At 39.2% G+C, this 26854-nt stretch overlaps 1 protein-coding gene across 6 annotated transcripts in view; it reads right to left on the bottom strand.

Moving 5' to 3' along the window:
• Positions 1 to 26652, bottom strand: part of MCF2 (MCF.2 cell line derived transforming sequence) — a 64359-nt gene extending 37707 nt beyond the window's left edge. For 3 of the 6 annotated variants that reach the window (XM_060002454.1, XM_060002455.1, XM_060002456.1), the window contains exons 1-6: positions 17488 to 17582; positions 8407 to 8526; positions 7491 to 7607; positions 5862 to 6011; positions 3058 to 3191; positions 2637 to 2751 (exon numbers count right to left, since the gene is read on the bottom strand). In XM_060002454.1, coding sequence (XP_059858437.1) covers positions 2637 to 2751; positions 3058 to 3191; positions 5862 to 6011; positions 7491 to 7607; positions 8407 to 8526; positions 17488 to 17538 — 687 coding nt within the window. In that variant the 5' untranslated portion in view covers positions 17539 to 17582. Of the gene's footprint in view, positions 1 to 2636; positions 2752 to 3057; positions 3192 to 5861; positions 6012 to 7490; positions 7608 to 8406; positions 8527 to 17487; positions 17583 to 20841; positions 20933 to 22265; positions 22381 to 26627 lie in introns of those variants that run through there. The other 3 variants (XM_060002452.1, XM_060002453.1, XM_060002457.1) reach the window with 2 other exon arrangements.
• Positions 26653 to 26854: the final 202 nt, after the last annotated feature.

Here is a 26854-nt window from a genome sequence, read left to right as displayed (position 1 = left end):
AAGACCCTTCAGTAGCAATGAGCACACCTAGCACCCAGATCTTGGTCTTTAATATCATTTCCCAGAAAAAGAAAGTGGGGCTTTGCAGGAAATTGGCTGGTTCCAGGGCTGAAGCAGAGTAGGAATAAGATTAGTTTAGAACATCTCTTTATGCCAGGAAGTAAAGAAGTGATCAAAATGTTTGGACATGTCACAAGGACACAGCAGCCAGGTGGAAACACCAAAACAGTTAAGAACAGTAATGAATTAAAAACTAGGAAGCCATGAGCCCAATAAATAGATAAACACCAAACAGCATTCTTTTTTTTTTAAACCCCCCTTTATTTATTTATTTATTTGGCCACACTGCACAGCTTGTGGGACCTTTGTTCCCCAACCAGGGATTGAACCCGGGCCCTCAGCTGTGAGAGCGCAGAGTCCTAACCACTGGAATGCTAGGGAACTCCCCCAGACAGTATTCTTGATAGACAATTTTCTAGCTTCTTCAAAATGATTTGTACTCTTGTTCCTATTGGTGGGCCTGAAACAGTTACAACTCCATGACATATCTACACTGAGATATGAAGATCAGCATTTCACAACCATCATACTTTGAAGCAAGAATCATCAATTGATGCTAAACTGGATGGGGAATTTTTGATGAGGAACAAGATATTTGCATGGCTTTAAATTTTCTCCCCACATACTGTCTACTAGTTGCAAGAGGGAAAAAAGTAACTATACTCTGGAGAAATTCAACAACACTCTGACAGGGTGATCAAAACCCCTACCAACAATGAGGGGCAGATGGACCTCATCTACCTGCAGATGTGATACCCTCCAAAGGAAACATCACTTATGCAGTATTCTTGCTGGTCATGCGGAGATTAATCTAATCATGAGACAATGTCAGACAAACTCAAAATGGTGAATATTTTATTTTAAAAATGACTGTATTTTTCCAAAATGTCAGTGTCATAAAAGACAAAGAAAGGCTATGGAAATGTTATAGATTAAAGGAGACTAAAGACACATGACAACTTAATGCAATACCTGACTCTCTAGACTGGATCCTGTGCTGAGGGGGGAAAATGATATAAATGGCATGATTGAGTCAATTGACAAAATCGGAATACTGATGGCAGATAATTAGAAAACTATTGCATTATTCGTAAATGTACAAAATTTGATTGCTGTACTGTGATTATGCAAGAAAATATTCCTATTCTGTACCTTCAAGAGTATCTCAAGTTTGAGAATATTCAATTTTTTCTTGTAAGTTTGAATTGCCAATTAAGCCTTTATTTAGTTAATTCCTAAAAAGCCAGAACCCATCTGCATGTCACTATGAGAGACAGATCGTGTCAGTGAGATTACAATCCAAGACAAACAACAGCAATACTGATCGGAGGCAACAATGACTGCATGAAACAGACTATAACCACAGGGCAAGAATTTAACCTGGAGGCAACTCAGGCCCACATTGAACAAAACAGAATATAGACCTCTACTTAACATATAAGTAGAGGCGCAATGGGTCTATTCAGGAAGAGTGTTGTTTTTGCATGTGTTTGGTTGGGGAGGAGGGACTGACACAAATAATCTGGAAGGCCCAAGAGCAATTTGACCTATTCTCTCTTTAAGAAAGGTTTCTTGGAGAGCACGCACTTCAAAATCTGAATCACTGGAGGGAAAAGGCTGGTAGTAACTGAGCCCTGGGTTCAGAACGCAGTGCCGCTCCCCCAACTGATTCTGCCAGACGAGTCAGCCACTCATGGGTGGGAACAAGCTGACCACGTGCAAGAGAAAGAAGTGAGTTTTCCTTGGATCTGTGGGAAAATACTATGACAGAGACTGGGAGAAGCTTGGATGCTGACCATTAAAGAAAAGAAGAAAATAAATCCATATGGGATGGATTTTTCAGAAGGATGGAACTAGAATATACTTATAACCTTTTAAATAATGTATAATTAAACATGATTTAATTTCATCCATCAGGCTTTTCATAGAAAATAAATTGCTGGATCAGAAAAAAATGTTTCGTTAGATTATATTAAATATGGTCAGCATAGATATATGGTATTTAAAAAATCATGAAGGGGCTTCCCTAGTGGCGCAGTGGTTGAGAGTACGCCTGCTGATGCAGGGGACATGGGTTCGTGCCCCGGTCCGGGAAGATCCCACATGCCACGGAGCGGTTAGGCCTGTGATCCATGGCCGCTGAGCCTGCACGTCCGGAGCCTGTGCTCCGCAACGGGAGAGGCCACAACAGTGAGAGGCCCGCATACCAGGGAAAAAAAAAAAATCATGAAGGAAGTTGGTATTATTTCCTTGGAAAGTTATCCCATAGTCCAAAAGCATTTTGTATCTAAAATAAATTTGAATATCAAACATCAGTGTAGATAGCAACTTTATCCCTGTCATCTATGTTAGGACTTAAGTGCTTTCTCATAAGAAATGAGTTTAAGCCAGAGAAGTAGAAGTCTTGGCATTTTCGAAGCTGTTTTCTTCATTCTAAGTCAAGGTTCACTCACACTTGCCTCTTTTCACCTCTCTGGGGGTATAAATGGGCACCTTGCAAGACTGTTTCTGATGATCAAGGAGCAAGAACCTCCAGCATAATGAAAAACACTGTATCAAGGAAAGTTTTAACTGACCTCTTGAAAATCCTGCTCAAACTTCCAGAGTTGCAGATATTGCTCCATTTTTAGCTGGTGTTTTTCCCAAAATCCATCAAAAGCTATTTCCATATCATGTACTTGAGTGAGCAATCTTAACAAAGCAAAGTCATAATTAAAACAACGATTTGTGTTGCAGGTATGCAGATAAACCTGGTCTGGATGTTAAGAATTATAGGCAAAGTCACAGCCCATGACATTTGGTCCAGGTAGAGACTATCAGTGTCCACAGAACCTTCTCTCTGAGCAAACTAAGCTCTGTGAGACATCTCAGGAAGGAGTTCTCAGATTCCCAGAGGTCCAGGAATACTTTCACACTTAACAGGTAGCAGCAACAATGTATAATTCCCTTTCAAAGGTATAAAATAAGTAACTCTAAACCCAAAAGAGTACTACTCACTTATTAATAGTTTGCCAGTCACCACAAATTTGCTGATGATTTTCAAGTCTTGAACTCACAGCATCTTCGGCATCAGGCACTTCCAGATTTGTTAGCAGGATTTTTCCTTCTTTGGTTACAGTTGTAATATCCTTCTGTACAAAGGCAAAATAGGATGAATCAGCCTGCTGGGAACCTATTCTGAATGACCTGGGGAAAAGGAAGCATACAGCAACAGCATGCAGAATAGAAACAGCAGTTCTAGAACGGCCTTTGCTTTCATAAGTGAAAAATCAAGGAATACCTCATTATCACAGAATCCAAAAGCCGTGAGGATCTCCAAGAAGCCCTGCCTATTGAGATGGATTTGCAATCACTAATTTTATAAGATCTTTACAGACAGAAGTACCCCATGCTCGATTTGTAGCCTCCTTCTGTCACAGGTAGAAAGTTCTAATTTAGGGACTTCCCTGGTGGCACAGTGGTTAAGAATCCGCCTGCCAATGCAGGGCACATGGGTTCGAGCCCTGGTCCCAGAAGATCCCACATGCCGCGGAGCAACTAAGCCCGTGCACCACAATTACTGAACCTGCACTCTCAAGCCACAACTCCTGAACCCGTGTGCCACAACTACTGAAGCCTGAGCACCTACAGCCCATGCACTGCAACAAAGACAAGCCACTGCAATGAGAAGCCCGCGCACCAAAACGAGGAGTAGCCCCCGCTCCCTGTAGCTAGAGAAAGCCCACACGCAGCAACGAAGACCCAACACAGCCATAAATTAATTAATTAATTAATAAAAAAAGAAAGTTCCAATTTAATGTGGAAACAACCTAAGTATCCATCAACAGGTGAATGGATAAAGAAGATGTGGTGTATATATACAATGGAATATTACTCAGCCATTAAAAAGAATGAAATTTGCCATTTGCAACAACATGGATGGACCTGGAGGGTATTATGCTAAGTGAGGTAAGTCTGACAAAGAAAGACAAATACTGTATGATATCACTTATACGTGGAATCTAAAAAGTATAACAAACTAGTGAACATAGCAAAAAAGAAACAGCCTCACACATACAGACAACAAACTAGTGGTTACCAGTGGGGAGAGGGCAGGGGGGAGGGGCAAAATAGGGGTAGGTAATTAAGAGGTACAAACTACTATGAATAAAATGAGCAAAAAATAAATAAATAAATAAATAAAATGAGCGACAAGGATACAGCATGGGGAATATAGCCAATATTTTACAATAACTATAAATGGAGCATAACCTTTAAAAATTGTGCTGTACACCTGAAACGAATATAGTATTGTAAATCAACTATACCTCAATAAAAAAAGAAAGTTCTAATTTATTCTATTCTATTTTGCTAATATTTTTAATGTGCTCCAATAAAGCAGTAGTACTGTAATAAAGACTACCACACTAGAAAGCATACAGTTACAAATAATATTTAATGCATATTCAGATATAGTTAGATACCTTTCCTACAAATCCTTAATTGTTACCAATCACTGCCGGCCATAAGTACTCTGTTACTTCACGTTTGGATTAATGAATTCACCATGAAGCATGTACTTCTATTCAGAAGGTCTGAACCTTAGAAGGATCTTGATCCTTTAGGGATCTAAGAGTGATCTAGCACTCCCTTCAGGAGATGCAAAGGCCCTCTGAAACTTTAAGGAAAAATTTGGGTGCCCATGTATTTTCTGGGAACAGGTTCCAAGATACCAACACGAAATAAGAACATAAACATTAAGAGCTACTGTTTATGAAGTGCCAACTACGTGTCAAACACTGTTTGATACACATCAGATACTTACTTCATTTCATCCTCACGACAGCCCTACAAGGTATGCATGTATCATCATCATCATCATCAACCCCATCGCACATATAAGGAAACTGAGACTCAGAGAGGGTAAGCAAATGACCAAGTCACTCAACTTGTGAGGGACAGAGCTTTTTTTCCTTGAATAGAGTTTTGCTTTTAGATTATGATTCAAAATTTCCATTTCTCTCCTCTTCTTAACATAAAAATGTCACCTCCACATAGAGCTTGTATCTGTCAGTGCCCCCAGCATGCCTGTTATCATACAAAGGACATGAGTTTTACAGGGATGCCTGGTGCTTGTTCAGATCATGCTCAGACTTTTGGGGGAAAGTGAATCTAAAAGTATTTGGTGACTGTCTGAAACGTGACTCAGAATCCTTCACAACACAACACTCCAGACAACTGGGGAGGAGAGTAAGATCAACTTGCTAGCTATGGTCTATTGTAGAAGACATCAGGAACTAGTACTCTGTGGAAAAGAAAGCTTGTAATCAATTTAGCCATGTTTGGCTTGGTCACAATGCTAGTATATGGCAGAGTTGGGACAAGAAACCAGGCCTCCTGACTCCTCATCAAGTTCTCCTTCTCCACTTCACAGTGTACCTCTGCTGGATGTTGAAACAGAACACCTGTCTGCCTCTTGACCCTCACTCTAGCTTTCCAAATGAGAGGGCCTTTCTATAAGATACAGAATGCATGGCAACAAAAATGACTGTGGATCTCTTATTCTGAAGCATTGATAAACTATTCTATTTACAAATAAACAGCTGCTTAAGAGAATGCACCATTTAAACAAGGGACACTTCGATTCAACATATCCAGGACATCTTCCTCTTGTATTCTTTTTTTTTAATAGTGTGCTTTATAATATATAAATATCTCCTTTGTCTCCCTACCCAGCAATCTGTGTGAAATGGACACTCAACATCTCTCTGTCAAAAGAAAGACCATGGGAAATTTTGGTTTGTCCCCTCTATCAGACATACCTTTAACAGGTGGTACCTTTCAGCACGAATTGCAAGGATTTCTTCTATCGCGGGAATATCATCTGGTAGTTCTGTCTCAGCCAGTTCGGTTCCAAAGGACTGTAACATCTGAGCCATGTCTTTCACTGTGAGGGCAAAATTTTCTATAGCCTGCAAAGGAGCCCGTGATGCTTTTAATTGTATGGAAGTTCTGCCAGCATATCAAAACCTAGACCAGCAATCACATTAACTTTCATTTAGGTATGACAGCAAACACATATACTATGAACTCTGCTGAGGAAAGCTGGCAATGCCCTTGACAATCAACTCTAACTTTGCATCTAAGCCCCTAAGAAACTGAAGTGAGGTAGAAAGTCTTCTCAAATGTCTTTTACCTAAACTTCTGTACTTATTTCTCGAACACCGATGAAAACTCTTTCTTAAAGATGCCATGTAAAGAGTAATTTGTTTTATTCTCTTGCAAAACACAGTGTTTCCTTATTCTATTAAATTCTGAAACTGCAAAATTATTTTATAATAACTTTACTTCTGAAGAGAAATGAGAACATCAAAGCCACTTTATATTTATTAGCATTTATGAGCAAGTATTAGCATTTCAAACAAGGCAATGGACTAAGGTGACAGAGGAATATTAGTCACAACAGTTCATTTCAGGTACTGGGGAAGATTTGAAATTGTGACCCCCAAAGGCTCTGCTGCCCTAAAATGTCAAGTAAGGTTGGGTTGTTTATTTTGTTTCCCAAATCAATGACTCAGAGAAAGAAGGACAACATGTAGAGACCATATTAACCCTTTGTTTACCATGCAACTCAAGGTGTCTGCTCTTTTATTTATAGCTTTATAGGTTAGTAAAGGCAAGACACTGCTTATTTTGACAATACACTTTCATACGAGTGAACAGGACTGCTGAATGAAAATAAGGATGAGGAAAATAGAATCCTGATTGAATTAAATATCATTATTTCCTTCAGAAGGGTTCCCATATCTCTGGGATTTGGAGTAAAGATTTTTATAGGTCAGATTCACACCTGTGAGGCACCGGGCCCTTGCCTATTCGTACATTTCTGGAACACAAGGCATCTTTGCTACAAATCTAACTGCCCCAGGAGAATCACTAAGCTGATGAGATTAATAAGATTACTTGCATTTTTTGAGGGTGGACCATAGGCCAGGCGCAATGCCAAACATTTTACATCTGTAATCTCATTTAATCTTCCTGATATTCCTATGAGGTAAAGTCTTATTCTTCCCATTTTATACTTGGAAAAACTGAGGCTGAGAGAGCTTTTACAATTTGCACAAAGTTATATCCCTAAAAATCAGCACTGCTAGGATTTGAACCCAAACGCTTGGTTTCTTCAAGTTACTACACGGCCACAGGAGGGGGTGGGTACAGTAGGATCTCCTTACTCCCTATAGGCCTCTCACTCAAATGCCATCCTCAGTGACTCTGCATCATTTCTAGATACTTCCTAGGGAAGAAAATCAAGATGTTGAATTATACATGTTTTTGTAAAATAGGAGCCCCAGAAACCTGTTTTCCCCAAGGAGGAAAACAAACAACTCTAGAACTAGATTTCAAAGCTAACACAAACTACACGCTCTACAGTAAGGGCAAAAGAAACATACATTTCTGAAGATGATCCATTCACTGTGGCAGTACTGCAAGGTGCCGCCTAACTCAGGGGTTAACTGCTCGTCATCAATGTATGTCAGCAAATCACTAACTGAGCTCAGCATAACCACCTACATAAATAAGCAAGAAAGATACTGTTAACTGCCCTCCGTGGCATCCCTCCACACAGCCGTACAATGAACTTTAGCATTCATTTAGCAGAATGTTATCTTTTATAAACGGTTCCAACAATTCTCTCCTGTACATCCCCTCCCACATGGATACACTACCTTCCCTCAGGGAATAACAGTTGTCATTTACAAAACATTTCTCTGTAAAGCGAAGGTAATCGCCATAGAAACCCAAACACCTGATTCCCCCTGATCTAAAATGTTGCACTGTCAGTGGTCAACCTTCTGAAAGAATGTTAAGCCCATAACAAAGTAAAAGGGCTTTCTGCAGTAAATTATAATTTATCAGGAGGGACTGATCTTTGCAAAAGTACCCAAATTTATGAGCACTCTATTCCTAACTCTAAAAACGTATCAAAATATCTTTTGAAAAAAAAAAGTTACTCTGAACTAGCTCAGGATGTAAGTTCATGGGAGTTCAAATACATAAAACACACACTCATTTTTTTCTCTAAAAATAAAATGTCCTGATTTTATACACACGCACACATACATATATACACATATACAACATACGTGACGTACATCTTTTTCAAAAGGAACTGCTTTGTTACAAGTTGATTAATCTTTTCCTCTATTTTAACAGTAGGAGCAGAAGACTTTTAGGCGTTTTGGTTTTACATTTTGGGAAGATAAATTCTATTTTTTTCTTTTACACACTCTGTGACCACATGTAAAACATCAATAGCATGGTGCAAAGTCTTCATGAGAAAGGGACAAAACATTTAAATACTCTTACTGGTAATTTGAGTATGAAATCTTCCTGACTAAATCGAAATCCGATGTCTGTGAAAGTTCGTTGGAGAAAACTGGTAGGACGAAGGACCAAAACCAAGTGCAAGTTCCCAGGGAAGGAAGCCTATAGAAAGACCACAGGAAAGCAAGAAAAAATTGTCAAAACATGCATTCAAGTGAGCACATGGCAGAAAATATATAGTTAAAGAAAACAAATTCTAAAGTCATAAAAGCCACTAAAAGGATAAAACTTTAAAAAATGGATATTGATAAAATCTAAAAACACAAAAATAGAAATAAAACTAATGTAAGGTCATCAGGTCAGATCCTTGCAGTTCTCGTGGCCTGGAATTTTCTCACACTAAAGTCAATCCCAAGTTATGAAAAATTATGCTCTTAAACTTCATTTTAAACTTAGTTGTTTGCACTCAAATTGCATTTAATCCCTGTAAAACAGAATTAGGAGGCAGGTTTCTAGGATAACCCTAAATGCCAAAGGGAGCTGAAATACTGAATACCTGCAGTAAACAATGGAAGAAAACTATTTTATGGACTCATATTTTTAGTTCAGCCAAGCAACATTCACAGAATATCTTCTACGTGTCCTACTCCATGTATTTAAGTGAATGATTATCAGGCACTGTTAACACTTGGTGTACACAAATTAATAAAATATAGTCCCTACCCAGCTTGCAAGAAAATGACAATCTAATAGTAGAGTCCATTAGTATCATTTACTCTATAGGACGATAAGTTGATCAATGAAACAAGGGAATTAGAATAATATACAACAGGAAGTGGTAGCACAGAGCATCCTAGACCTAGGAATGTCAAAAAGGTCTCCCATAAAGAGGAATAAATTGGATTAGAATCTTGTTCTGGTGCACCCATGTTTCCCAGCTTCTTAGAATACTGGCGCATAGTAGGTGGTCAAGAAATAATCATTAAATGAAAGAATGCAAAAGACAAGGAGGGCACTATGCAGAATTTGCAAGGGGTGGAATAGTATAGCCTGATATAAATGATAAAACACCACATATCAAATGCTTACTGTATACGAAGTATTTTGCCAACATTATCACAGTTCCTCTTCATAATAATCCTGTGAATTAGTTAGGCTATCCTCTTTTACAAACAAAAAATAGTGAGGCTCATAGAGTTTAAGTATAACTTGACCCAGCTGGTAAAGTCTGAGTCGGCACCCGAGTCTGCCCCACATCAAGAGGTCCCAGTCCAGAAAACTAGAGGAAAATGCTGATGGGAGTGGAGGGGTGCAGCAATGGGAGATGGTGCTAAAAAGATGAGCAGGAGCCAGATCAGGAAAGACCTTGGGTTTTTTCCTGGCGGCAAAGGGAGACTCAAAAAGTTTTTAAGCAGCAGAGCAACACGATCAGATCTGCATTTTAGAAGGATCACTTTGGCTCTGGAAAAGGACAGGATTTGGACAAGAGTGGAAGCAAACAGATGAGCCTGAAGGCTGCAACAGTCCTCCAAGCCAGGGATGGTGAGTTTCTGAACTGGAGCAACAATAGCAGGGATGAGGGTAGAATTTAGGAGGTACTCTCTGCAAGGCATGATGACTGGCTGTGTCTGATGAGAAAGGAAAGACTAGGACAATCAATTTCCAGATTTTTGGCTTAAGTAACTGGGTGAATGGTACGACCCTCACTGACATGGGAACACAAGAGAAGCAGGTTTTCAGGAGGGGGATATGATACGATTCCCATTCCTTGACCTGTTGGAAGGGTCATTAGGACAATCTGATGATGTCCATCAGACAAATGGACATACAAGTAAGGAGGGAAAGAAGCCTACACTGGGAATGTAGAGTTCGGAGTCATCAGTCTCAGAACAGTGGGTTAAAGCGTAATAAAGCAAAATATGTCCAAAATGTTTAAAATACAGTCATCTTTTAGGAATGCGGGAATATTAATAATTGAAGAAAACTATAAAACAAAAGTTAATAAGATACTGTGGAGGCAGGGGTATATGGGAACTCTGTACTTTCTGCTCAATTTGCTGTGAACCTAATCCTGCTCTAAAAAATAAAGTCTATTAAAAAAAAAGAATAACTTTCATAGAGGGATAAGACCTAGACTCTGAAATGACATTCAAAACTGGAGATTTTTAAAATTCAACTTGAGATGATGATAAAAACATAAACAAGTGGCGATGAGAACTAGAGTCAGGGAAAGAGAACTGAGTGTGATACAAATAGGTAAAAGAAAGGAGCGCAAAATTAAATCAATAAACTAAACAATGATTACAAATAGACACAAATCGGGATGGCTATCTACCTGAAAACTCCTCTAGGTGGCGATATCTGTACTACCCTCTCCCTTCCTGAGAAACTACTTCCCCTCCCCTCAAAATTCATATGTTGAAACTTAACCCACAAAGTGAAGGTATCTGGTGGTGGGGGCTTCAGGAGATGATTAGGGCATGAAGGTGGAGCCCTCATGAATGGGATTAGTGCCCTTACAAAAGAGACCCCAGAGAGCTCCCTCACACGTTATGCCATGTGAAGACACAGAGAAAAGATGGCCATCTATGAACCAACCAGCAAGTAGGCTCTCACCAGACACCGCATCTGCTGGCACCTTGATCTTGGACTCCAGACTCTAGAACTGTGAGAAACAAATTTCTGTTGTTTATAAGCCACACAGTCTATGCTATTCTGTTATAGCAGCCCATAAGGACTAAGACAACCTCCTATTACTCTTTTTTTAAAAAATAAATTTATTTGTTTTATTTATTTATTATTTTTGGCTGCGTTGGGTCTTCGTTGCTGCACGTGGGCTTTCTCTAGTTGTGGCAAGCGGGGGCTACTCCTCGTTGTGGTGCGCGGGCTTCTCATTGTGGTGGCTTCTCTTGTGGAGCACAGGCTCTAGGCGTGTGGCCTTCAGTAGTTGTGGCATGCAGGCTTCAGTAGTTGTGGCTCGTGGGCTCTAGAGTGCAGGCTCAGTAGTTGTGGCGCACGGGCTTAGTTACTCCGCGGCATGTGGGATCTTACCGGACCAGGGCTCAAACCCGTGTCCCCTGCATTGGCAGGCAGATTCTTAAGCACTGTGCCACCAGGGAAGCCCAACCTCTTATTATTCTTAATATTGGTTTCTAATGAGAACTGTTCTCTTTCTTCATGACCTTGCCCTTCTAACACACAATGATTTGAAGTGGGATGAAAATTTAATGTAAGAAGTCCCACACTAGGGTTTTTCAAACTATTGCTGAGGGAAGGAAACTTTGAGGGTGCAGTTCCAGAGCTACTGATAGCCATGACCCCTGCTGCTAGAGGAAGCTTATTCCAAAGAACAAAGCCAACAATGTACATAGAGAACTGGAAGTAGAGACAGAGAGTCCCAATGATAATGTGTACCCTACCATCTATTATGCACATAATGTCTATTATATTTTATGCTAAGAATGGTACATACTTGCCATAGTTATTATAAGAATTAAAAGAAATAATGACTATCAAGCTACTCTGTCAACTCTAAAAAAATTAATAAGATAGTTGTTTTAATTTACCTTGGGTTCTTGGACCTAAAGAAGAACAAGCAGACTTAGGTAGAAAACTTTTTCGGGATATGGATAAAGGCTTGCTTAAGGGGAAACTCTGACAGGGACTTGTGAGAACTCTGGACCTACTTCTAGACTGACAGCACTAAGTGTATTTCTATCCTATTCACTTTAGGAGTTAAGCCTTTCCTTCTCCTTCACATGGGCATATTACCAGCATAATTATTATACTTAACCTGCCTTGCCCCAGCTTATTTTTTCACTTTTAAATGAAATCGAAAGCATCCTACTTTTGCCAACACTTAAAGCACTATTACTTTTATTGTTTCATGGATTCTAGGTTGATCTGCTCTCATTTGTCTTTTTGTCTCTGACTTTCCTTAATGTCATATTCTCTGGTATTGCACTGGAAATCTCTAGATGCAACACCCTAGCGATGACTAACTTAAAGCCTGGAATACTGACCCACCTCCAAAATTGGTGGGGGCGGGGTGGGGGTGGTGATACTATGGGAGCAGAGAAGATCATGTGGCAACTCTCTGCCCTGAGGTCAGGCCCTGGTCTCTAACCTGCCACTCCTAGGAGAACAAGCAGCCAGGCCCTGGGACAGCTGATCACACAGCAGGGAACAAAGTAGAGAGGAGAGAGAAGCAGAATCACTGTTCACAGCATCCATGGAGAAGAGAGTTCAGGCAGGGTTTGCGGGTATTCAGCTGCTCCCAAGTCAGGGGTTTCATGCTGGCTGTTTTACTAAATCAGTTATTCCATCTATTTGATAAAGTGGCTTATCCCAAACATTGAAAGCGGAATAAAATGCTTCTAAAGATATTTCTACATTCTAAGGAGATCATTCTTAAGTAAAACTTCCTGATTATTTTATCATACCTTCTCCTCCCTTAATTCCTTCAAAATGTTTAGTGATTTGCTTATCACAGAAAACCTATAGGACTTCCCTGGTGGTCCAGAGGTTAAGACTCCGAGCTCACAATGCAGGGGGTCTCGGTTCAATCCCTGGTCAGGGAACTAGATCCCACATGCTGCAACGAAGATCCTGCGTGCTGCAACTAAGACCCAATGCAGCCAAATAAATAAATAAATACATATTTTTAAAAGCCCACAGATATTTGCATTTCTAAAGAAAACACCCTATCAAGGATGAACACTTCATTTACTGCCTGTATAATTACATTTGCAATGTTGTTCCTTATAGGATAATTTTAGAATCTTTATTGAGCTGCCACGCAAATCTTCCTAGAATACATGGATTCTGTTAACCCAACAGCTACTCTCAAATCTAAGCCATTTGAAGGAATAAATAACTTGTAGGCAACAGTTATTATTTAGTAGGCAAAACTACTAAACACTTGGGTGGCACTCAAACAATTCATGTGATTTGTCAGTTATTTTTTTAGAAAACTAAATCATGCATTAGATCCCATGAATCCCAGTCCCACTCACTTACCCAAATTTACACAGGTGCCAAACTAGTTATAGTAAAACCACAACCTCATGTGAATGACTTTTAATAGCTTCTCTCCAGCATAATATATATATATATACACACACATGTACATATATTTACATGTATTCAGGACCCCTCAAAGCCTTAAGGTAGGGACAGGAGATTGGCTAGCTGGCCATGGGTGGGAGTGTTGCTTTTTATTGAATGACTATTATGAGAATTCTCCTCATTATGATATTATGACATCATACTAAGTATTTTACATGCAATAGGTTCTTTTATCCTCATTTCACAACTAGTCAGTTCCAGCTAAACGCTGTCATGTGGGAAGGTGGGCCCAGCTCTGCCTAATCTGTGATTTCTCAAAAGCCAGAAATCCAGACTTCTGTGGGAAACACGATTTTCAAAGATGGGAAACAAATGGAAAGTTTGTTAAAGCACTGGATGGTCTCAGCAAAACACATGTATGGACTACCAGTTTGCAACCTTGGAACTAAAGCTTCATACATCTGAACCTGGGCCAGTATCAACGCTCTGTCCACTTCTCTGGCTGTGATCGCTGGCTATGGGAATCTGGAGGGGACAGGGCACTCTTGAGAAATTTTAACCTGAAAGGCCATTTTGGCTTTAGGGTCAGTCTGCATGTGTTTGCATGTGAGCATACAAATAGGTATAGAGACAGATTCTATTCTTTATATACAGATGTCTGCATAACTAAAAGATTCAAGATAATCTATTTTAAAGCCGCTATTGAAATGAACATTCAAACAGCATATCACATATCATAAACAGGATCAGATGCACATATAGCAAATATAGCGCAAGCCCCCTGAGGTTTCCCATTCGCTTTGGGGAAACTACATTTCTACATTCTCTGGTATGCTGCCTTAAAGAGCTCTAATCTGGATGGTTATATAAACATGAAAAGGCACAGTTCCTATTTTCTCCAAAATCAAACCCTAGATTTTCAAACTATAAATCGTTTTTGAGAGCCTGTCAAAAAAGCAAAAAGATGTGAGCAAGGGTCAGTCTCGTTTTCTTTTATTGCTTTCTTCTTTACCAAAAAAAAGCATGCAGCATGAGAGAGGAAACAGCACTGGTTTTAGGCACTGGTTGCAGGCTTTTTTTTTTTTTGGAGTTCCAACATGTGACTGCTTAAAGGCGCCTCAGTAAAAATGAACATGCCGCCTGTCTTCATAGGGCGCAGAGCCATTTCTCCCGTTTCTGAGCACGGCCCCACCCCAGCCCTCGGCAGCAGCTCCGACCGGTTCTTCAAGTTAAGGTGCACAGAATTCGTTTTCTCTCCCCTTCCCCTCCTGGAGAAGACATTTACTCCCTTCTCCTCATGCCTGTCTTCAGATCACCCAGTTATATGGCCTCACGGCAGTTTGGACAGCAATAACAATGACAAAAGGCATCGCTTTTTCACTACTGAAGTCTGGAAATTAACCTTGTTTAATATTCTTTTGTGCGGCATCTCAGACAGGCAATTCATACACCCCCTGCTCGCTTTTCAGTTATTCTAGTTATTTCTTTAAAAACGCTTACAGTGGCTGACGCCACATAAAAATTTGATTATTTTACTATGAAAACAATTTATATTCCTAGAGCTTTTTCTTTGCATCTTTAGGGCAGAGAAATGCAGTCACAATAAGAGGGAAACCAGGCCAGTCTGAATGCTAAGGACAAGCTCTTTCCAGGACCCTTAACCCTTCCCAGGACACGTACTTAACGCACAGGCTGAATGCAAACTCAGACTTGCTGCCTGGCATTTAGGAATAACTTGACCTTGACATCTAGAAAATAGGACAAATACTAACAGAAAAACAAATGTTTGAAACAATTTAGCATCGTGGAGCCTACTGAACAAAACTATTATAATTTCATATTGTTATAGTTACAGAATATAACTGTTACAGAATATAAAATACTGAATTGTTGGCAATGTGACTGACCTCGATAAGGTCCACACCATCACGTTAGAATAAGTTGGGAAACATCTCGTGACCTCAAACTGCAGAGAAGAGTTTCCAAGGCCATGAGCTACTCCCGCACTCTTCCCACATACCCCACCCTTAAAGGGTACAGAAAGGAAGAGTTATTCCACAGATAGCCAAATAACTTGCCAAGGGATCTCAGGAGTGGGACAGTCCCAGGCAATACTCTTTTCCTTGTGATTCGCCCTTCTTGTCCCATATCCATTCTCAACCCCCTCACTTGTTCACACTCATTGCAATTTCCACCAAGTAGCCAGTTTAAGCCTCTCTTTGGACTTTAAATCCACTGCTACCATCCTTCCAGGTGCTACCTATCATAGCCTCTAGAATCAGCCCAACTCCAGAGATCCTTCCAAGTCAAACTATGGTGTCACCAACTGAGTTGCAAATTTTTCACTCTGGTCAGCCCCTATGCATGCAAGCAGAACAAATTTGTCTTCCACCATAGTTCTGGGCTTCAGGCTTAATCCAATCAATTTCATTTCAAGCTAGCTGTTCATAGGGACCACTTAAAGTAATTCATTTGAGAGAAAAAGAGAAGAAAGAAACCAAGAAAGGTAATAGACACACATGCTCTTCCTTAAGGTCCAAACAAACGTCATCTCCTTTGTGAGCCCTTCCCTACCAACTAGAAGTTCTTTCATAATAGTTATTTAATAGTTATTTATGAACATGTCCTACCTTCTCTACTAGATTGAAAGCTCCTTCAGCTCTGTAGCCATTCCATGTTTACCTTTGTAACCCATGCTGTGTGTGGCACAGTACTAGATATATCTATTCACTGGGTACTTGTGTGCTGTATTAATTTGTGTGTATATTAAGGGATGTGCATCTACACGAAACAAAGTTCAGAACTGAGAAAACATCTATGCATATAAAGGAATTAGGAATTTTCTGAAAGCTTAAGTAAATTACTTTTGATAACATAAGTACTAATGTCAGTTGCACCCAGTATTGCAAAGCATATACACAGGCATCTCTTGTGCACCACGAATTGTCTGTTAAAAGTCTGAAGCTATTATTCCCATAATACAAAATCATGTGTAGAGCTGGAGACAAAAGATTCATATCCTAAACTGTAATTTTTAATATACCATTTTGTGCCAAGAGCTTTATTAGAAAATAAACCGTTTACTCACCCATTGATGTTACTGTCATTCAACAACAATAAAATTCTTACTGGTTTATTTCCCTGATCTTACTTTTGATTCCAAGTGTCATTTTTTTCTATGACTGATTTTCACTTTCTTATTTTTTGTGTGTTGTCTTGATTATTTAAATAAGCAAGTATTATATTTTAAATCATAACATCAAGAATATTACCTTAAGTTTTGAAAGAAAAAGAGTAGCCCTGAAAACCTTGCTGATGACCAGTTAGTTATCAAATTAGCTAGTGTTATTTTGTATCTCTCCAAAATACATCTAAATATCCCTTCAGAAATTTGCTGGGAATTTAGTATACAAGTGAACCAACGATGGGAAAATTTGAAAATGTATCTGAAAGGAGAGTCTAGCTTATCAAGAACAGTGAGTCACTTTTTTTCCTTTAAGAAACAGTTGTCAACAGGCTAGAAATCTGCGTCTTTCAAGTTTGAATATGGGGAAGAAATGAAATCAGAAAGATTTCAGATCATCAGACTTCAGCATTTTTTCACTTGTCCGGTAACACCCAGGAAGGGCTGCCTTTTTAAATGCTGATGAAGTCGTCTCCAGGTCTGTCCATGATATCATACTCTACTTGACCATGGTGAAAGGAAGGACGAATCCTTTTGTTAGATATTATTTTAACTGGTCACTTAAAGCTACTCTGTCCAACGATTCAAAATTGCTCATACAGTCTTGAACAAGTACCATGACGGATGGTGCTTCCTCATAAACTCGATCACGTTTAGATTTTGAAATTACATTCTACCTCCTTGGCCTTAACATTCCCCTATGTCCGTATCACAGGAATCACATCAATGCAGTCCATGCAAACACAAGACTCCATTCTCGCCCTCTGTCCTTAAAAGCCCCATTCAGCAGTTTGTGCTATAGCACCATGCTGCCGCATCCCTGCACTTGAACTTGGGAATAGGCTTTCCAGGACTGCAGGCAGAGCCCTTACCGCATTCCTTCTGAACCTCATCTTGCCTCTCGGGGGAGTTGCTTCTGCCATCTCGCCTATACACAATAACACTCTTCTTTTCCAATTGTCAATGCCACATTGATGAAATATGAGCCGCTTCTTAGGTAGTATTTAAAAGCGGCAGCCAAAAATCTCTATCAAACAAAGCTACCGTAGCTGCTTCCATTACCACCGTGGCAGCGCTGCAAAAAAACCACTATCCCTGATTCGTCAGCTGACAGAGCCTTCCCTGCTGCTCATTGTAATTCAGAGTCGACACATTCCCCCAATTACTTAGCCTGATTGAACCTCATGGATTAGCTGGTGCTGGACTGCTCAAGAAGATCAGCCTCGTCCAGGGAGTGGAGGAAGGAAAAAAAAATGACTCTCCTCCTAGGGGCTAGATGGGACTGGCTTTCTCCTCTGCGCAATTTGATTTTTAAGGTGGAATGCTAAGAATCTTTGTGAAGGTAGTATTAACTGATATCTTTAATCTTGTCCTACCCTGGTCTGTAACTTGAAATTCAATTCTGTTTGTTTTTTTTTTAATTAAATTCTATTCTGGGTTTAAGCCTTGTGAAAGGTTAATAGCTTGTGAAATTTTGTCCTGATGATAATCTAGAAAGAGCAGAACGTGCAAACTTTCTAAGATGGATAGGATGCTCTCCCAAATGAACATTTCCCCAAAATGTATAACTAAAAAATAAAAAATCTTGTCTCTTATCATTATGAAGTATAGCCTAACTGCGTAGTTTCTTTTGGAATCTAGAAATTAAGATCTTCAAATTGTATTATATAATTACTTCATAGACACTAGTTTAAAATAATGTACTGAAGACAGTTAGACCTATCTACACAATGGCCATTTTCACCAGAAATTCTTTCTGAATGTCAACTTTTGTTCTTGAAATTGGCTTGCATTCAATATTTACCTCTATTGCAAACAGTGTCCAATGGCTATTAATGGTTGAGATATAATTAATGTGCTTTTGAGTATGGGTATAGAAGCTCTACCATAAGCAGAAACATTTAAAATGCTAAAAAGAAACAACGCTTAAACTAATCTATAGCCAGTTACATGTCATCGTCACCTGCCGTCCCCCCACCTCCCACTCCTGCCCGACTGTTATGCAAGTAAAGCGACCTTGGGCTCAAAGCTCTTTGTTGGGCATACTTCACACTTCCCCCCTGAGAGAGCATTCCCTAGGGAAACAGAAAGGGGAGCATCACCTCCCCTTTCTGTTGGGGTCAACAAAGTCATTATTCCTTTGTTGACCCCAAATCAATACTATCAAGACCCAATTTTGTATTTCTCTTTTGGGAAAAACAAGACCTCTGTTCTAAGCAATCTATTTGATAAATAAAAATAAAACTTTACCAAAAAACTGATGCCATGTGCCAACCAGTCACTCAATGAAAATTAATCTCATCGAGCAGGTAGTTTTGGCCAAAAGAGAAAACGCTGGGCTGGGTGATAAAAAAAATGTTTTATTGTAACAAGTGCTATATTGAGTATTAAATAATCGATTATTGTCATAAACTAAAGTCTGCTCAATAAGCCCAAGGACCGATCCTAAAGGCCAGGGCACAATAAATGCCTTTTATATGATTCAGCCCATTGACAGAGCTCAATAGTACCCGGACGCCAGATGTACTCTCTCCAAAGGAATTTTTACCTTTTTCTAAAAAAAAATTTAATGTATTTGTCTATCCACATGTCATTTGGAAAATGATAGGAAGCAGCAGGTGGAAAGGTCACCAACTGCAGTTCATGAAAATTCAATTCTTGCTCCTGACCTTGGATTCAACATGTAATCTTTCCAAAATGCGTATATCAATGTAATTCCCTCATCTATGGGACAATTATAATGATACCTGCCCACAGGACTTAATCAGGAAACGAAGAGAATCAACATTACTTAATAAATGTGAATGCCTTTGAAAAAGCAAAAATGTATTATACAAAATCGAGGTTTTACTATTTTATTTTGGTAACTTGTATGAATGTGGTATTAACTCTTCTCTTCATTGCTTAGGATTAAACACTTCTGTTATAAAAAATAAACAAAAAACTACCTTGCTGACTTGCCCAAGATGAGGAATAATTCATACTGGGTATGAGAAGAATAATGATCTCATTCATTTTACCATGTGAGTGCCAGTGTATTTCTTACACTCGTCAGCAAGTTAGTAGAGCAAAATGAACACTGGCTCAGAAGTCCAACAACCCACATTTTTGTCTTGTCTTCACAACTAAACCAACTGCCTCTGCTGGCTGTGGCCTCCCGCGTGAGTCCGGAGACGAAGGAAGAATTTCAGATGGCTGATGACATTGGACTCTCAAAGAAAAACATATATTGATTCCCAGCTATTCTGGTCTGATAGAGGAAGTTGACTGCACGGCACTTTTGCAGACAGCCCCACTCTTGCCAGCTCGGGAGGAGTCTATGGGTTCCTCACCTCCCTCTTCTTCTATGAAAGAGAAGTGTCAGACAATATGCAGATGAGCATAATAATGTCAGAGATCATCTTGGCTGTGGGCAGGATTGCATCTCTCATATTGTCTCCTTTAGGGAAACTGTTTTTTCTCTCTGGGTCTTGGAGAGCTGGGGACTAGCTTCCAATAGGGACAATATGTCATTTTGCAGGTGACTCCCTTCCCTCTCTACCCCAGGGGAAAGAAAAGTCTAGAAAGATACACACCAAAATGTTAAAAAGTGCTTATTTCTGGACGGTTCGATTATTGACTATTGTTTTAAACCTTCTTCTTTATACTTTTCCATATATAATGAGTATACAGCAACACAGCTATTTCCATTTTTAAAGCAGTTCTCATAAAAAAACTGCCTTGCTTTGAAAGGCATAGGGGACCATGAATCACTTCTCACTCAACTTGAACCATTAACTACCCATTCTTTCCTATTAGGTTTTATTTTGGGTAGAGTTGGTTAGCTCAATCTCCTCTACCAATTCGCCTCTCTAGTTTTCCACCTCCCCATTCCATCTATTTTTATTGTCTCCATCAGTATCAAAATAAGCTGTAACCCACAAACAGAAAGCATAATGCAAAACAAAGTCAAGAAGTTACTGTAGAATACAAATGTAAAATAGATAGCTAGTGGGAAGCAGCCGCATAGCACAGGGAGATCAGCTCGGTGCTTTGTGACCACCTAGAGGGGTGGCATAGGGAGGGTGGGAGGGAGGCTCAAGAGGGAGGGGATATGGGGATATATGTATGCATATGGCTGATTCACTTTGTTGTACAACAGAAACTAACACAGCACTGTGAAGCAATTATACTCCAATAAAGATCTATTTAAAAAAAAAGTTACTGTAGAATAAATTGGTACTCACTGAGATTTTTTGGAGAGAGATTTTGAGAGAAGACCAGGTATCCAGTCTTCGATCAAGAATAATGGTAAATCGGGAGTCAGATTCATTTTGCCTACAAGATGAGAGGAAATACTCTGTTTTTCTTAGTAATAACCCAACTTTGCTAGATATGTCCTTACTTCTGATTATTTCATTTACATGTGATGTCTTGCCTGAAGACAGATTTGGAAAGTTATCACAAAGTGCTACAATGGAAAGCCAATTTAATTCCATATTCCACTACTCGCTATTTAAAATTTCTTTTTTGTCACTAATGTCAATCTTTTAAATAGGCAAGTAATAGTGTCATGCAGGTAGGCCACTAAAATGGATTCGGAATACTATGATTTGGGGCATGGGAAAACCTTATAGACAGCTGTCCTTCATGACGTCAGATGTAACTTCACGGCAATCCATCAGGAGTCAATGATCCATTCATTCATTCAGAAAAACACTGTTAAATACATATTCTTACCTCTTGCCTGCTCCTTGAGGGAAGGCAGTGTAATGGATAATAAAACTTTTATTTGCCCTAAAAAGACCACTTTCAAGCTTTAAGGGGTGCCGTGTAAATTTAGTTTTCTGGGATTTGATTTTTGTTCATGAGCTTCTTCACAATATTATGATTTTAGATTCCTGCCTTCTTAGTCTTCAGGATTAATAACCAGAAAATGTTTCCTTTAAAAAATTTGTTTTCAACCTAAATAAAATCTTTAAGGAAGCATCTGAAACTTTCCCCTTAAAGCATTCTCATCTCAAATGATTTCTAATATCAAGTAACTCCTAATCCATTCCAATATCACTTTTGAGTCTATTTAACTTTCGGTCTTCTTATTTTATCCTTGGAAGAAATGAAGAATAGCTGTCTAGCTACTGGCTAGTGAGAGTTCCTTTTAGGCGAATTAAAGGCTTTATGTATGACCATCATTTTTAACCTATCTTCTTCTGCATGGGGACAAATACTTCTAGGCCCCCAATTTGGTTTTCATAGAGCCTCAGTAAAAGTTTTTTTTTTTTTTTTTTGCATTTACGCGGGCCTCTCACTGTTGTGGCCTCTCCCGTTGCGGAGCACAGGCTCCGGACGCGCAGGCTCAGCGGCCATGGCTCACGGGCCCAGCCGCTCCGCGGCACGTGGGATCTTCCCGGACCGGGGCACGAACCCGTGTCCCCTGCCTCCGCAGACGGACTCGCAACCACTGCGCCACCAGGGAAGCCCTCAGTATAATTTTTATAGCAATTTAGGTAGCTGTCAGCTTCCCCAAGTTATTTCTTATCTACTCTGAAGGTGAGTCTTATGATCATTTACAATAACAAAAGCCACACTAAAACACCATTTTCCTGTTACTACATTCAAATGGGTAGCCAATAGAAAGCAAACTGAAGAAAAATGTAATGAAATGCTATACCTTGCAACAGACGTCAAGTAAGTCAGCACTTTTGCTATCACCTCTTCCGGTATGCATCTGAAATTACAATTTTCCGGAAACGTAATGATCCAAGCATTGTCCTTTCCCCGGCCACCTAAAATAGTATAAAAAAACAAATTAGCATTTATGTGACAACAATGCAAGAAAGAGGATTTTAGATTTGAGAGGGCTGCTTAGAAGACAGTCTGGGGCCAATGCAACTTTTATAAGGATGATGATCTCCACAGAAACCAAAACGGCACCATGCTCCTGCTGAAGTCTAAAAAGTAGCAGGGTGGTTTTGAAATAAAAAAGGAGAAAGAAAGAAAGGGGGGGGGGAGACAGAGAGAGAGAAAGAAAGAAAGAAGAAAAGAAAGGAAGAAAGAGAAGGGGGAGGGAGGGAGGAAGGAAGGAAGAAAGAAAAAGAAAGAGGGGAGGGAGGGAGTAGAGAAGGCAAAATGAGAAAAAATTTCACAGAATGTGTATAATAAATGCAGTTGAAAATAGAGCTGATCACTCATATTGGACAACCATGGGTATTGGGAAATAACTGTTTCTATACCAATGCTATGAGCCTAAATTCAAGTGAGTCACTGACAGCTTGATAACAAGTGGAAACCTTGATAAAATTGACCACTTAGAGTCATGGTGAGCATGAAGAGTATAGGATACAAACTATAGGAAATAAGTGATGTTCTAACGGATTGGTGGAAGAAACAATATAAGCAATGGAATAGGAATCTTACTAATGCAAAGAAAGAAAGACCACAAATTCTCCATGGGTTAAAATTCAGTGTGCACCCCACTCCACAGCCCTCTACGCAGCCTGGAGGATTGAGAATGAAAGCCACCTAGTGCAGGGATGAGCCTTACATGTGCCTAAGGTCCCACTCTGTAGTCAGCCTAACACCTGGGCACAGAGTGGGTGCTCAATGCATATTAGTGCTAAATGGAAGTTGAAAGATTATTTTAGGGGAAAAGTTGTACTGTGGCCTTTGAATTTAGCTTGCTAAAAGAATTTTTTTGAGAGGTTTAGTTGTAATTCTTGTTTGGCTAAATTTAAGTGAATAAAGGTACAGGATATAAAAATATTCAATATGCAATAAAACTATGACAAAGGCAAAGGAGAGAAAGTAGAATGATAAAGCAACTAATTCCAAAAGAAAGAAAAAATGGAGGGAAAAAAACAAAGAATAGGACAAATAGAAAACAAACAGTAAATGATAGGTTTAAACTGAGCCATGAATAATCACATTAAATGTAAATGATTTTGACACCCCAATTAAAAGTTAGACATCATCAAATTGGATAAAACAATCAAGACACAACTATATATTGCCTACAAGAAACACACTTTAAATATAAAGGCACACAAAAAAAATATATATATAAAGGCACAATGCATTAAAAGCAAAAAGATGGAAAAAGATATATCATGCTAAGTAGTCAAAAGGAAGGTGTCTAATTTTAGACAAAGAAGATTTCAGAATCAAGATTAAGAAGATCATTTGATAATCAAACAGCAGTAAATTCATCAAGAGGACATAACAATCCTAAGCGCTTATGTATCTGATAACAGAGCTTCAAAATACATGAAACAAAAATGGATAGAGCTGCAAGGAGAAATAAACAAATCCAGAATTTTAGTCAGAAATTTCACCACCCCTCTCAATAAGTGATAGAACAAGTAGACAGGAAGTTCATTAGGAAACAGTACACCCGAATAACAATCTCAGCACTGTGACTTAATTTACGTTTCTAGAACACTCCACCCAACAAAAGCAGAACACATATTCTACAAGAGTGTACTTGGGAAAGATCAAATTCATTCCTTGCCTTAATCTTTACCAACGGAAACTGAAGGGAGGTCCCCATTCCCATAGTATCTGTTGAATCAAACTAGACCAAAGTAATAAATCAAAGGACGATAAATCTTTATAACATTCTAGACTTAAAGAGCAGGATGAAGAAAGATAATCATGGAAAATGAGGGCACCCACCCAAGAATTTTAAAGGAACTCAAAGGAGAAACTGTACAACTCTGAACCAAGAGATTAGCCAATCATGAAACAAAGGGCCTCTATAGGTACTGTATGGCGTAGAACTAGGAATATAAATAATATATAACATATAATGCTCTCTCTCTCTATATATATATATAATATATAATATAACTTAGACTTGCCAAGCAACACTTAGGCAAACTATACCTGTCAAAGGAAAGAATGTTTGTTCTTGTTAAGGACAGATTGTCATTGACTAATCTATAAACCGTTATTACTGCTGAGTATCTACAAGTGCTATACTAGGTAATAAACATGCGAGAAAAGAACAAGGGAGATATTTATATTCTGAATTGGGGGTTTTCAGTATTTTTCCCATTGGGAACCCTTTCTTCAAAAGAAACGACAGGCATAAACATTTTTTAAAACAACTAGAAAAATCAGATAAGGAAAGAAGTTGTGGAGCGGGATCTAGGTCTGGGAACAGGTCCTGAGGGTGGTTCTATTTGGAACACAGTTGGAAAAACACTAAGAAGCTTCAGTAAAATCCCTGAATCTCAACAGTGAAAGCATACCACACATTTATACCACTTATAAAATAAAACATAAAACCACATTAATTAAGTCACCACAATTACCGCTAATTATAATCATTAAAGCAGAGGCCAGATTGAAGTGTCCAATTAGGATCATCTGTAAAGTAAATGTGTGTTTAGTAAACCAAGCATGTAGGTATCATTTCAGGAGAAATAATTAAACTACTTAAAAGGAATAAGATGGTCTCTTGTACTCTCAACACCTAAGAAGGATTTTCATGCAAACAGTGCATACACTCGTAAATTCTTATCTGTGTAATACAATAAATATAAAGTTTAATGGCATAGTTCAAGTTACTCGAACACCTGAAAGGAATCTGCTTGTCTTTAGGCAAAGCTTTCCCTAGATATCTGACCAAATTAAAAAGACAAGGGTGGTTTCCCATTGCTATATCTCTAAACATATGTAATGCTTTTGAGCAGCATTATTCACAATAGCCAAAAGGCGCAAGCAACCCAAGTGTCCATCAATGGATAAATGGATAAACAAATGTGGTCCATCCATACAACGGAATGTTATTCAGCCTTAAAAAGGAAGGAAATTCTGAAAAACGCTACAACATAGAAAGACCTTGAGGACATTAAGCTAAGTGAAATAAGCAAGTCACAAAAAGACAAATACAGCAATGATTCCACTCATATGAGGCACCTAGAATAGTCAAATACCTAGAGACAGAAAGTAGAATGGTAGTTGCCAGGGGCTAGATGGAGGAAGGAATGAGGGGTAATTTTTTTAACAGGTACAGAGTTTCAGTTTTATAAGACAAAAAGAGTTCTGGAGATGGATGGTGGTGATGGTTGCACAACAATGTGAATGTGTTTAATGCCACTGAAATGTACACTTAAACATGGGCTTCCATGGGCTTCCCTGGTGGCGCAGTGGTTGAGAGTCCCTGCCGATGCAGGGGACATGGGTTCGAGCTCTGGTCCAGGAAGATCCCACATGCCCGTGGAGCAACTAAGCCCATGTGCCACAACTACTGAGCCCGCATGCCACAACTACTGAAGCCTACACGCCTAGAGCCTGTGCTCCACAACAAGAGAAGCCACTGTAATGAGAAGGCCACGCGCTGCAACGAAGACTAGCTCCGGCTCACCGCAACTAGAGAAAGTCCGCATGCAGCAATGAAGACCCAATGCAGCCAAAAATAAAAATAATAAATAAATAAATAAAATTTCATTAAAAAAGAAGAAAAAAGAAGAGTTAAGACGGTAAATTTTATGTTATGTGTATTTCATCACAATTTTTAGAAATTATATACGAATACATATACATATACAAATACCTATACATATTTTAGAAAAGTAAACTTTTTTATCATGTGTAAATGAAATCCTTTTAAAAAAAACTTAATACATGATGCTTAATTAGGGTGACTTGCAGCATTTGTAATGAACATTTAAGTCATCAGAGCTATGGTGGAGGGGGAAACCTCAAAGAAGCCACCTGAGTGGTTACCCTCTCACTCAGCCTGCACCCACCTAGGAGATGTATTCCACTTTCACCCATCACAGATTGCTGAAGACTTGCCCAAACGTCCAATATACAAGACTGGTAAGACTGGTTTTAATCACATATCTAAACATATTTCAAACCTCTAGTTATTCTCTAAATGTCCATTTTTTAGCAACTACATGCACAATGTATGAATGTTTATTAAAATATAAAAATTATACAGCCACTTATATAAGAGGGACCAAACTAACTTTGCTAATAGATTCAAACATTTATCTGGTCTAAATATATGAAAAAGTCTACTTACCAGACAGGAAGGCAATGTCTTGCATTAAGAAATGGCTGATGTCCTTCACACGGAGGAGCACCTCGGTTTCTATGTGACAAATGAGAAAGGGAGAGAAACAGCGGGCACATTAGAGGACAGCCAGAAACGCACACGTGATTTCTTATCGTGCCGAAAAGAACTCTGGGGGTCCCGCAGATCTGCATCCCCAGAAGCACTGCTGACCTTCTCCTCTCAGCCACATAAGA

Source organism: Delphinus delphis, chromosome X (genome assembly GCF_949987515.2).
Source record: "Delphinus delphis chromosome X, mDelDel1.2, whole genome shotgun sequence".
In the NCBI taxonomy this organism is placed as follows: domain Eukaryota; kingdom Metazoa; phylum Chordata; class Mammalia; order Artiodactyla; family Delphinidae; genus Delphinus; species Delphinus delphis.
This window is presented reverse-complemented; position numbering and strand designations above follow the sequence as displayed.